General features: G+C 39.1%; 1 protein-coding gene across 1 annotated transcript in view; it reads right to left on the bottom strand.

The window, feature by feature from the left end:
• The window catches only part of igdcc4 (immunoglobulin superfamily, DCC subclass, member 4), a 47,687-nt gene extending 37,488 nt beyond the window's left edge, over positions 1 to 10,199 (bottom strand). Inside the window, exon 1 of the mRNA XM_026294006.1 lies at positions 9,889 to 10,199. Within this exon, the coding sequence (XP_026149791.1) occupies positions 9,889 to 9,955 (67 nt within the window). The 5' untranslated portion in view covers positions 9,956 to 10,199. The remainder of the gene's footprint in view (positions 1 to 9,888) is intronic.
• Between the last annotated feature and the right edge of the window lie 3,657 nt (positions 10,200 to 13,856).

Genomic DNA, 13,856 nt, shown 5'->3' on the forward strand with positions numbered 1-13,856 from the left:
CAGTATAGATTATGGATGGACAGATGGATTTTAAAAACAGAACAAAGTTTCAAAGCCATGCTTGTAGCTCTATGAAGCTGTACCTGTGTGCGTTAAACTAAATGGTAACATCAGCATGAGAACATGTTCACCATAACAAAGTCAACATGCTGTTTCGTAGGAAAGGTATTAAAATCTTCACAAAAATAAAACCACACTACTAGCTGGGCTTGAAATTGATGTACATTTAATGTTGCTTGTACAACAACATGGCCTATAAGAGAGGTCACAAATTGAAAAAAAAAAAGGTGTAGAAAGTGAGGTGAGAGAATATGAGACAAAGTAAGAGACTCCAAATTACATGGAATAAAGGACTGAACAATTCAGATAAGATTAAGGCAGCCTTGAGACTCAATTGAATGAGAGCAGTGAAATGTGATTACAGTTTTGTGAAGAGGGACCAGTAAAGCACTCAAAAGCAGTGATAACCAAATTGCCTTGTGCATCTACTAAATTGACACAGCGGCAGTAGATAATTGCAATAAGTTGTACCTCAATCATGTTAGCTACGTATTGTATCTTGTAGGTTGTACTTGTCTTGGAAAAACAACGTTGTAGAACATCACTATGCAGTGAAACCAAACTACAGGCTGGGTGGACAGGGACAGATGGTCTGATTGATAGCACTGAGTAGTTTACAGCAGGGAAGCTGTGTGTGTGTGTGTGTGGTGAGTCTGAACGCTGCAAACCAAACTCAACCAGCACTTGGCTGTTGCTTCAGTGGTGCCTTTGTTTGCTAATTCAGTTATTTCATATCGATAACAACAAGCTTAAGCGGTTACATATGCCTGTGGCTAAAAACTATGCCACAAATAAATCGATATTTTGAAGGCCCAGTCGTGCTAATTTGAGCAGAGAGAGAACGAATGCTAAAACCCTGCAGGGAGATGGAGGCTCTCATGTTTCAGTATTCAGGTGGAAATGCCTGTGCAAAAACAAGAAAACAGAAAGTCTCAATGGCAGACTCATCTCATTGCTGTCTAAACATTTAGCCTTTTATCTCATCAGCTTTATCTCTGGATTTCCATGTTATAGATTTCCCTGGACATTGAGTTCTTTTTGTTGAAATGTAATGCACCCTCAAAAGTCTGAAGTGTGCTATATATTCTACCCACTTTATGAGCCTTAAATTCCTCTGAAGCCACATTAAAACTCTTGGTTTACTACTTAAGAAATGCTACAAAAAGAGGGCTCAACATTTCACAAAATTCACAGTGAGGCTGTGAGTCACTCAACAATTTGAACAGCTGCCGCATCAGGTCTTAACATTTCCAGCTGTGTTTCCTCTCATGACAAAACAACAGGGTTCTGCAAAGTCTCAGTCAACTTAACCACAAACACTTACTCATGTTCACTGTCCAAAAATGGATGTAAATCAATCGAATATATTATTCTGATTTGGGGCATTGGAGGGTTGTCTAAGTGTATGCATAAAAACTCACTTGCTTTGTTTTCTTTAAGGGCAGCCAAAGCATATTACTAACATTTTTTAGTGTAAATACATTTTAAATATTGATTAATGTTGCAGTTATTTTGTCCAATTAAACTGATTAGTTGTTTAGCCTGGAAAATATCAATGATAATTCTCTGAAGCCCAATCAAAACTTGTCTTTCTCTATTTGTCAACCTGCCAGTAACTGACATGAATGTGTATGAGAGAAAAGAGTTGTTTTGATAAGACAAACATGGCTCCTGTGTCGGACTATAATCCTGTGTGTGTTTGTGTGTAAGAGGGAGAAAGGCAACTAAACAGAGAATCAGATACAAAATGAGAGAGGGGGCGTACCGGTGCAGTCCCTCATGCCTCCTGTTCTATGTACACTGCTCATTCATCCCCGTCTGCCTTCCTCCAATCACAGAGCAGCATTCCTGCATGAGGGGTCTCCCAGCAGCATGGGGCCTCCACATGGTAACGTCGAGTGCCAGGCCCAGTTGCATGAATCAACAAAGTGAGCAATAAAACTGCCATGATTATCATGGGAGGTCTGAATCAGAATCTGTTTATTCACACAGGCACTTTTGCTGGGGACACTGATGCATGAACCTGGCAATGCAAAGGTTCCCAGTATATGAGACAAAAGAAAAAAATGTAAGAGATACGATGAAAAAGTGAAAAAAGAGAAGCAAAAATATGAGCAACTTTGAAGTGAGGCACATGTACATTATATTGCTTGTGTATAAAGATCAGGGCTGAGCAGCTTGCGCAAGGTTAGGATGATGAATGAGACTGCTACGACACTACCTGGTACATGCACCCACTAAGGGCATACTGCAATGAGCAGGCTTCACACAGGTTTTTCATTTGCTGATATAAATGTGCTGTGTGTTATGACCTTTTACTAGTCTAATATCCATGTGAATTCTATGCATGTAAATTTCTTAAACTGCCTTTCCCCTCTGCAGCGTGTACTCACTAACATACCATACATTTACAGAAGTGAGACTGCAGTATTTATTTCTGATTTAACCTACACCTACATGGCCATTTCCAGTGTAACTCCTCTGCTGACATGTGACCAAGCAGAGTGCAGGGAGGAATCAACGGAATTTTAATGCTGGTGAGATGAATGACACCAGACTGTTGCTTCTGTCAGAAAAGGCCACACACCAAGAAAAAATACTACACCGGTAGAATACATGGCAAAGGAATGAGAAAAAAATGTCACAATGAAATCAGATTGTACCAGGTATATTGAGCCACCCAGCTGGAATGTTTCGGAAGCCCATTTGGGCTTTTTATGAAACTACTGATATGGTTCACTAGATCCCTACTCACCTAGTGGAACCTACTGGAAAGATCAGTAGGTGATTATCTTTCCATAGATCTTCATTGTCGTCATTATGTAAGGTACATCCTTACATAGCAACAGCTGCTTGGTTATGTTTAGGTATTCTGGTACCGTTGTTTTTATATAAAAGGTCTTTTAAAATGGCCCTTGGTTCAACAGGTTAAAATGCCTCAATTATGTCCAGGCATTAAAATATTTTCGTTAGGTTTAGCAACTCAAACTATTTGTTTATGTTAGGCAGAACTTTAGGTTTAAGAAAAGTCTGTGTGACTTGCATTAAATCCATCAATAAATAAATCAAAAATGTGGGAAGTATAAGTATATAACCATCACCAAATGAAATTAGTTGCCTGCCTCCCTTTAATGTTTAACATCATTACACATAATGTTGTAGCAGCTTCACTGATTGTTTAATGTTTATATGGAGATGATGTTTAAGGCTGTCGGTGAAGTTGAAGCCATGGATAAAGCTGGTGCTGGGTTGTATATGAGGTTATGATAAGACATTAGACTACACAGGATGACAGCCATCCGAGTTGCTTCATTGCAGTTTTACTATCAATTGTACTCCTGGGATCAAAGAATTAACAGAAAGCAGCGTTACCAAAGTGCACCATCTGTATTTGAGTAGGCCCATTCTTTCATTAGTAGTGATGCAAAAGCTGGTATATGTGCCCTTTAAGGTAAACATGCTGTGTTGTGACATTTATGAAGTCGTTTCTACGTGACTTACGTGCCAATAATTTAGCAGGGAAAACACACACAGGATTACAATGCTAGCTAAGAAAGCTGCACTACTTTTGTAAAAAAAAAAAAAAAAATGGTTGGAAGTTCTTCAGATGGCCAAATTAGGGAGCTGTTCACCCTCAGATGCTGAAATAAAGGGAATGCTTAGCAGCATATTGCAATAATCTCTCACCTTATACATGTCATAAAATGTAATATGACTCCCATGAGTGAAATTCCAAATACCATTCGCACACAGAGGCTGTAAATGCATGTTTATGTGTTTGGAAACCTAGAGATGTTCTCTCCCTGTGAGCGGTTCATATATATTGAAAAACAATACAAACCAGGCCTGGGGTGGTCATAAATACACAGTTATGCTTACAAATATTAAATACTCATTAGATCATAATGCCTTATTTTTAGATATTTTTTTAAGAGGCTATGCTATTGAAAAAAGAAATGACAAAATAAATTCAACACACTTCTTTGAGCATCCCAAGAGAGGATATTATCTGAATTCATAGCAGACAAAATTGAGCTCAACACAGCTTCTCCTTCCAAACACCTATGCGGTTAACGCTGCCTCCCTGGCAGCATGAATAGGCACACACAGGACACCATAAAAATCAACATATTCACTGCACAAATATACCCAGCTGAAACTCGGCCCAGGCCATCTTTAAATAATGTGCATCCTAAATTAGCATGGGCTCTCTTGGGAGGGGATCAAGATGCACTCACAAATCGCAGCTGACACACCCACGCTTACACACAAGCAAGCAAGGAAATAAGCACACGGGGTGTATGAACCTCTGCAAACACACACACACACACACACACACACACACACACACACACACACACATATACAGGCAGATACTTAATTTAACACTAATGTGTAATGAACTATTCTCCACAGGCACTGATGTCCTACAAGCTCTGGCTTTTAAGCCTCAAGAGAGCTGAGTATGTATACTCAACACTATGAGTGCAGTAGGTTTGTGCACAAACAATCCTAATAAGAACATTGTGATTAAAAGCTCTGTTTACACAAACATGTAATTTACAATTACATTTGAAAAGCAATTACAATTATTTAGGATAGTGTGCCCATAAAGGGATGATCTCTTAACTGGCTACTAGATATGGAAGATCAGAAGGTGACTCACTGTACTATGAAAAAAGTATCTATAATGTCTTTTTCTGTATATTTAGCTACTGCTTTTACTTGTCAGATTAAGAACTACAGATGCAGTCTATACACAGAACTATTGTTTACTGATGTGAGAGCAGTTTACACACATTACATAAAGGAACACTACAATATAAGGCACAATGCAAGACACCCTGCAGACCCAGTGGTGTAGGCACAATAAAGTGGAGCTGCAAACACTCAAAGCAAGTTCAAGAGAAGAAGTGGGTGGCAGATTGACCTAAAGGTGGAGATAACCCTTTGACTCGTTCATAAAAAGGACCTAGCACAAAATACACTTCCTGCTGAGAAAGTTCAAGCGTTTATTGGACTTTACTGTACATGCACTGAGCTTCATTCTTACTTGCCTGTAACTTTCTGCAATTGCAATTCCAGTTCTGATAACAGTTCAAAATCAAATCTGAAACTGGTACAACAGAAGCAGGGAAATGGAGGAAACCTAGAGCCAGAAACCCAAAACAGGTTTGAAAGACAAATTTAAAGCCAATTCTAGTTTGATAATTGGATTTGCCTCTCTTAGCACCAACAACAGCCAACAGATGAGAAAAACATTGGGCTTACATTCAGAACATGGTGTGAAAAGATAACCTCCCCTGTTTCTGCTGTAAATGTTATCCAGTGTTAGCCATATAATTTTGTCAAAAAGGACTTGCTGCTGACCATAGCTTTTGTTGCACTTTATATGGCAATATCAAGCTGCTTTAATGATGTAAATGCATGAGCTTGCAATCTGACAGGTTTGTGTTAATATCTTGTCAGAACTGTACAAGAATCATAACTACACACATAAGTACATTTAATATTTAGTCTCACAATGCTCTGGTAAAAGGAGACCAATTTTAAAAAAATATGTTGGGAAGAAATTGGTGTTTTGCACAATATACAGTAATTCAATTTAGCTGATGTAAGGTAATGCAGAAAGTCATCCCATTATACCACGATCAGTCATACAACCATCAGTCAAACCTGTCTTCATTATGTTGAAAATAGGAAATTAGATTTTTCTATTTAAAGCTTTATATTTAATCTAAATAACTTTGTTCAGACTTTAAAAACGATATAATGTTTGTAATGCACCAACTTTACTAAACTCAAAATATCTTTCTTTGACTCTATGCTCAGCCCAAAATGTGACCCCTTGTACAACTTTACATCTGCATGATATTTAAGCTAGAGAATGGACTTTGTCCCACAGTACTCTGCTGCAGTGTGTGGAATAAATAGTTGACTCAAAAAACATTTCCCTCCCACTACCATGCCTAACACTGTACAGGGTCACCTCAGCAAGTAGCTTTCCTACAGGCTAACTTTCCTGTTCCATGTATTTGTACGAAAGCTGCTGAGATGACACCATCTGACTTAGAAAGTTGGAGGAATAACAGTGTTTTTGTCTAGAAGAGAGACGGTAAAATACAGTAATTTAACCTGTTCTATAACTAATCACAGAGATGATTTTAAAGCATGACAGAATAAAATATCAACACTGTGGTGTCAGCTGATGGGCTGGCTCACACCTTTCACAGGCATGTCAAGATCATGTGGGCAAACACATTTATATATTTGTCTGTAGGATGTAACATAACAATGTAGTATGAGGATGATGAAGCAGTGTTGAAAACATAAACCAGTCTAAACTTGCTACCCGATGGGACCTCATTTCCTCTTGGCAATTAAGTTGCAATCCATCAATTGAATTTCATGAAATGAAAATAAAATTGAAGTAAATATAATTAGGCTTTAAAATGCATTGACATTAAAATCCACCGTATGAGACAAAAATGCCACTGGGACATAAAGACATTTCAGAGGCAGTTACAACTAACTCATTCAGGCTTAGCATTATTATTATTATTATTCTTATTATTATTAAGAGTAACATGTTAATAATAAAGCAATAAAATGGCACTCTGCTTGTTTTTAAGCCAGACTATTACTTTTTATTGCATATAATATACTGAGCTGTTTGTTCATTTCTACCTCACCTTCATTCTTACTGCTCTCATAGCATCGTTTCTGGCTGACAAAGTGACAAGTATTACTGTAGGCTTAATGTGGTTATCATTTCAGTCATATTTGTGTTTGATCATGTTATGGCATAAGCTTCTTCATTATTTCTGCCATCAACAGGAAAACTTTTATGGAATCTGTTGCAGTGCTCATACCTTGTCTAAGAGTATTAAATTAGTGCAGAAAAGCATTATGTGAGCTCAAGAAACACTTACTGGTACACTAAAAACAAGTGCAACCCCACAGAGCTATTCAATAAGAGTTAATGTGAACTATTAGCCTGTTAATGCAAAAAAAAAAATCATAGCAGTACTGAGAAATTTGGTGCATGAAGGGTAAATAGACTTGTGACAGTCTCATATCCTCTCCTGTGCTTCATCATGCTACTGTTGTGTTCACAAATTTTGTGTGCATATAAAAAGGCCAAAGGCAATGCAATAATCAGTAATTGCTCATAAAGTCTTGTAGGCCTGCAGATGTTTCCTTTATTATGTCCATTAATAACTTCAATACCGTATGGACTGTGAACACACAGACACTGAGGCACATTTCGTTTCATTCATTTGATTGTGTTGTGTTAAATGAGGTTGACATGTTTTCATTTGATCCTCAGAATGGACAAAACAAGCTCTTTGTTTGTAGATGTAGCGACGGCCCTTGCCTTGTATTCGCCCCACTAGCACCCAACCAATTCATTCCTGATCCTTAATCACCCCAGCCCCTGCTCACAACCAGCCTCAGTTCCCACAACCACCAACGCCCACAGCCATTATGCTGCACTTTCAGAACCAAACACACACATACACACACCAAGTCACCCTTAATGACTGTGTTGTTTACTGGTTTTGGTGACTACTAACATCCTTCCATCCATTATCTATACCCGCTTATTCCTGATAGGGTCATGGGGATCTGCTGGATCATATCCCAGCTCTCTTTGGGTGAAAGGCAGGGGTACTCCATGGACAGGTCACCAGTCCATTGCAGGGCTGAAAGGGCTGCAGTGTAAATATGTGATAATAATACATGATAAATAATAATTTGTTTGTTTGATCTTATCACTCCTGTCAAGAGAGCTCATGAATATAAATGTGGCTCTGCCGTTCCAAAGCAAATGACTTTAATGTCAGCTGTTATATATTTCAGCTAATTTTAGCCTGTTGTTTTATTTTCGTTCAATCGTCATACATGTGATACTTCATACTTCATAGAGTCAAAAGCACTTCAAATACTGACTAGACTAGTATTGCCACTCTTGTGTCAGGAAGATCTGTGCTCCAGTCTACAGTGCATTATAATCTAACTCTATATGAACTGTATCCTCTGACCTTCTACCACTACAGTATATCAGATGGAAGGAGGGATACTTCTAGTTCTCTCCCTTTAACAGCCTTTATATGCATAATTGAACAACGAATAATAGAACTAATGCGATAAAATTACAGCATATCACAAAGGGACGTGGTGACTGCCCAGATGTGCATACTTCTAGTTTCTGATATATTCATCCCACCATGCTGTACTTTTTCACCATTGTGCAGCCTTGCTTTATTTCTAGTCACTGCTTTAGCAGTAATCACTGCAGAGCCTGACATACTAGCAGCAGCAGCAGCAGCAGCAGCCCTGTGGTGCATAAGACAAGGATAAAATTCAAAATAAAAAACAGTGTACCTACTGTGTTGACTAAACACAACTTCTCTGGCTGATGGAGAGCAAATATGTATTTTCTATTTATGATAAAGTCTATGTTTACAAATAGCTTGTTTACAGTAAGACTAAGGACATCTTTAAGTAGAAATTTTGGCCAGGAGATGTGGTTTTCTTACATCACAGAGCCTCACTGTGAGACAGAGTGGAAATTATAGCCCAGTGTAGTGATGATAAGACACTCACAGATACATACCAACCTGGTAATAACGTGTTTATGCTTAGTTTGTCAAACTTGAACATTTTCCTGTCACAGTTAAAACACAAGAGCTATGTGAGACTGCTTTAGAATACACTGTTCTGTCTCACTCCCTAAAGGGTTGTCCAAAGACCTGTGGGTAATGTGCTACAGGTACTTAGACTCCTTTCCTTTGCATTACTATCATATATGTTACATACAGCCATGCATGTTTTATGGGGCTCCTTAGTTATAAAGAGGTTTACAGACAAAAAAAAAAAAAAAAAAATCAAATCACGCTCAATGCTTGTATTTCTCATATCTTCCTGTGACATTTAACTATATAACATCCACTGATATTCTGCACAGGTCTTTGTCATGTAAATCCTGTATCCTTCACCCACTCATCATCGCCTGTGTGGGCAGAATTTCCTCTCCAACCAGCCTGCTTCCACTCTTAGGAGCCACCAGCAGTATTTGGAAATAAAACAGCTACTGTTGCTCACTATCAGCTCCTAGACACAAGTTTCATGCATTTATTCATGTAAGATGAGGCTTTCATAAATATGCCCCTATGAATGACATTATTACTCTTTTCACACAGCCTCAGCCAACTTTATGAGCCGGTGGATAAACCAAACGGGTCATGCGCACAGTAGTTCAAGGTTATTAAACAGTGATTACAAAAAAAAAAAAAAAAAGTTCAGATTTTTTTTTTTTTAAACGTGAAAGCAATCAACACATTCTAAACTGGACTGCTCCCAGTGCGCTCCGCTGTTATTAAACACCAAAGGAAAACCCCACGTCCTAATAATGAGCCCCGTATTCTGTTTGATCCCAAACTTCTCCGGTCGGTTCAAAGCCCCTCTGCTCGCCTTGTGGAAACATTCAGGGCTCGCTTGGCTTGTTAGGCAACGTGCGGCCGCAACTTCGTAACGCCAAAGCCTTCCAGCGCGTCCTGCGAGAGACACCCGTGAAGTAACAACACATCCCTACCGCGTGAGCACCCAGAGGGAGAGGCCACATGAGGTGAACCCAGAACACGGAGAGGATAGTGCGCGAACCGTGCAAGGTGCAAATTCACCCCGTAGCTCTCCCCTATGTTTTAATCACAGCACCGCTCATGTCCTGAAGTAACTGCACTTTCCAACAATGTGTGTCTGGGCCGATGTGCTCGCACATGCACTCCACTGAAAACACGCAGAATATTAAAGTGAGGGCTTTACCTTGCTTGGATGGACCACAAAACAGCGAAAGAAGACAGAACAGCCAAATTGTGCTCTCCACCGCCATGTACAACCTTTGATTTCCACCAGCGGGGTAGCGGCGTGCGTCTATACAACCAGCTTTACCGTTATAGCGACATGAATATGCTGGAATCCGCTATAGTCTCCGCCGGTGCGTAAAGGACTCTGCTTAGGTCTCTTTGGTTAACACTCCCCTGGCTTTCCTAACAATAAGGCTGCATTAGTAGGGGGGAGAGCCGTCGTGTCTCTCGGCGCTTCAACGCCATGTTGCGAACGAATGTTAAGTGTCTGTTGGCTGCTAGTCCAGGCTCGTGCGCGCGAGCTCACACTTGCGCGCACATACGCGCACGTTCGCCAGACACTGGCTGGCTGGTCGTCGCTGGAGTCCTGAAAAGCTCTCGGTGATTATTACACACCCCTTTTTTTTTTCTTTTTTTTTTTTTTTTTGTTCGGCTCTTTGCTTTCCACTAACACTTGGAGGAGCCATTCAGATCGGATAAGCTGTAGAAACACTTGCAATACCAAATTAGTTCAAATGTATTTTACCCCGGGCGCTCTGTCCCTCTCTGTGCGCCTGACGTGATGAATTCGTTTGGGTAAATGCTTCATTCTCTGCTTAGAGCAAAACGAAGTGTGGAGAATGGTCTGGCTGAGCGGTTATCTGTAATGGCTGCTAATGCGTTGCCCTGAATGAACCCAGCTGCTGGAGACACTCCTGAGGTTTATGAGCACTCACACATCTAGACACGCATGTTTTCACTGAAAACATTGTCTTCCAGTGATGTCACAGCCACACTCATTCATCTCTGTAATGTGATCAATGTAGCATCGTTTGTTTTTTAGGTTTTCCTCAATGCCTCCGTCTGAGCGTGCACTTTTGTTTATGCACATGCACGTACATATACGCATGGATGCATGAACGCTTGCGAGTGATAAAGCAGGTCTGGGTAACAAAAATGGAGCGCAAGAGAGGGCACATGTGCTCCCCAAGTAAGAACAGGCAAGGGGAGGAGGAGGAGGAGGAGGAGGAGGGATGGGGGCGTTGGTGGTGTGCATCCCAATCAATCAACCAGCTCCTCTCCTGCACTGGGTGCTGAGGGACCCACTGACTTTTGCATGCAGACACATAGCAGGAGCCAGCTGGAGCCCAGCCTTCCCAGCGCAGACAAAAGACTCGCCTCATGCAGCATTCTCAGCATCACTGATACCAGCAGCATCCCCACATTCACCATAAGATCTGATATAGCAGTTGTGAATTTGAAGTTCCAAAGTGCAATATCCACTTCTTGATGATGTGATCTGTGCATACAGTAGGTTTCATGTTTGGGATAAATGAAAGACTATTCCTGATTGGTTATCCTGAGTTATCTTTCACAATTTGAATTATAGTGAATTTATGCTTTTAAATGCACAATCCTTTTTATTTTTAATAATGGATCTATAGCATGCAAGAGTAGAATGCTTTATATATAACCTAGAACATGGAGAATACATGTCATAAAATGCAATAATGAAGTAGTTCCCATTGGTAATAATATCTTGTCCAGCCAGATTTCTCATCTTAGCATACTCATTTAATACTGATATGAAACTGATTTGGGCTGATGAAATGGAATGGGATGGATGCATTTCCCAGGTGTCTGATTAAAGCAAATGTCTAGGCCATCAGATTATGTGATTGCATTGGAAAACTAATAGCATTACTGTGTCCTCTGCGATTGTGGTCAAGCTGTAATTTCCCTGCTTCTCATTTTTCCTCCCCAGCTGCTGTAAAATAATGAACACAAACTACCAGCTGCTCACAAATCACTCTACAAAAGCACTATGATATCTACCATGTATAAGAATGAGCTTCAGTTCCGTTTTGTCATGTTGACACATCACTGTTTGCTGGTGTTTTGGCTGTGTGCCTAGTGTTAATACTAGTGTGCAATGCAGAGCATGATTACACAATGTAACTCTTAAGTTTATGTCAGTCCAGTGCCTAGAACTGAAAAAAATATCTTTACAAAATTTTTATTTGTGGTTCTGTATTATCAGAACCACAAAAGCCGACTGAACGGAATGACCTGCTCCAAACTATGTTCTTAATTATGACTAACCTGATTCCCATAGACTACAATCCAGCTCTGCAGCAACAGTTGAAACCCAATCAGCAATTTGTTACCCCGCACAGACATGTCTGGCCATGCAGTCTAGTGGGTATTTATGACGAGATTGGTGACTCTGTGATTGAACATTAATCTCTCATTACTATATTTACAGCAGGTTTGATAAACAATGCGTTCCAGGACTTACAGCACAGAACACTGTTCTAGCAGCTTTCTTTCCACAGTCAAAGAAGAAAAAAATTAGTGGGCATAGAGCAAGCCAATTGCTGAGAAAATTATTTACACATTTGATACTCCACTGAGACCAATTAGGATAGTAAAGTTGTCTGGCTTGAGTCAAACAGCGAGAGATTTTAGTACTTTCTCTTGGCAGTTAGCGATAGGTTGGTGTTGCTGTTTTTCTTTGACAACAAACTCGATTTTCCTATTACAGACAATATTGTACTTAGTTGGTAAGAAACTGAGCAAAAACACTTTTTATAAATCACTGCGTGGGATTAGACACATTTGATTGCTCTGCTGTTTCAGTTCTTGAGTCAACTGACAAATACAGTTTTATTGCTTTTATTAAAATACATTGTGTTTGTCAACATTACTCTGAAAGTCAACATTAAAATTCAATTAGGTAGGAATATAAAAACTCACTTGCATATTTCACACAAAGGTACTAAAACTTTGATTTCATAGTGGATATAAACTTAGAGGATACACAGAAAACAGACAACTAATGATTAAATCTAAGTATAATTGGCAATTTCTCACAGAAGTAAACACGATGGAACTCTAAAGTTCATAGTTTGCAACAACAAGGTTTTCTGGTATCTTTCTATAACCTTATAGGTCATTGTGTGATTAATGATGATGACATACCTGACCTTTGTGAGCATATTTCCAATGCTTATTGATATTTTGGAATCATTGCTGTATGAGAACTACAGGTGAACTTGATAAATGTAAGCATAAGAATTTGGTGTCAGAACATAACCTCTGAAAAATAGTGAAATGTAACGAACTGGAATCAGATTTATTGCCAAGTATGTTGAACAAAGGGAATTTGGCTCCGGTGCGGTGGCTCTCAGTGTGCTTGTCGTGAGTCACAATATAAACACCAAAATGAAAAAAATAAATAAATATAAATAAATAAATCCAAGTAGAAAAAAATAGAAATAAGTTAAGCAAAGAAGAGTTTGTGATTTTACAGTTATTGCACTAATTAACAGTTGATGATTTTATTATTAGCTACTCCATAGTGCAAGAATTATAATGTGCTCAAACTGTGTGCCAGAAAGGTTTTGTGAATGAAAGATCGCTAAAATAGCTTTCACACGGTCAAGAGAACATATAATCTGATTTAGATTTAAAGTAAAGGGCATGAATTGAAATACTGAACTAGAGAGCTAGAGAAGAGCATTTCAATGATTTAAAAACACTAATTTTAATATTGTCATCCTCACAGTAGTCCTACTGTTTGAGATTCAGGGCTGGATTATATAGCAATCAATGTGACTGGGTGGCAGTCAGTCACTGCCACAATTACCCCAGTAAAATATGTTAATGACCATTAGCTGCCATCTGTTTCTTTGATTCCATTATTATTTGGACTATTATTTAGTATATTTTACATTTCACAATTGTAGGGGAGCTATCATGTTTTCTGTTATAGGCTATTTTGGTAGCGTTTATCCCTGACAGATATGTAGTTTATTGGCATATTTTATAATAGTATTTTAAGAAAGTTGTCCCAAAATGATAGCAGTTGTAATGTGGCCAGAAAAAAATTGAATGCCTCTTCGTGTCTATGTCCTTGTCTCTAGGCCACAACCATTACACTCTTGA

The sequence above is a fragment of the Mastacembelus armatus genome, chromosome 3, assembly GCF_900324485.2.
Source record: "Mastacembelus armatus chromosome 3, fMasArm1.2, whole genome shotgun sequence".
Classification (NCBI taxonomy): Eukaryota; Metazoa; Chordata; class Actinopteri; order Synbranchiformes; family Mastacembelidae; genus Mastacembelus; species Mastacembelus armatus.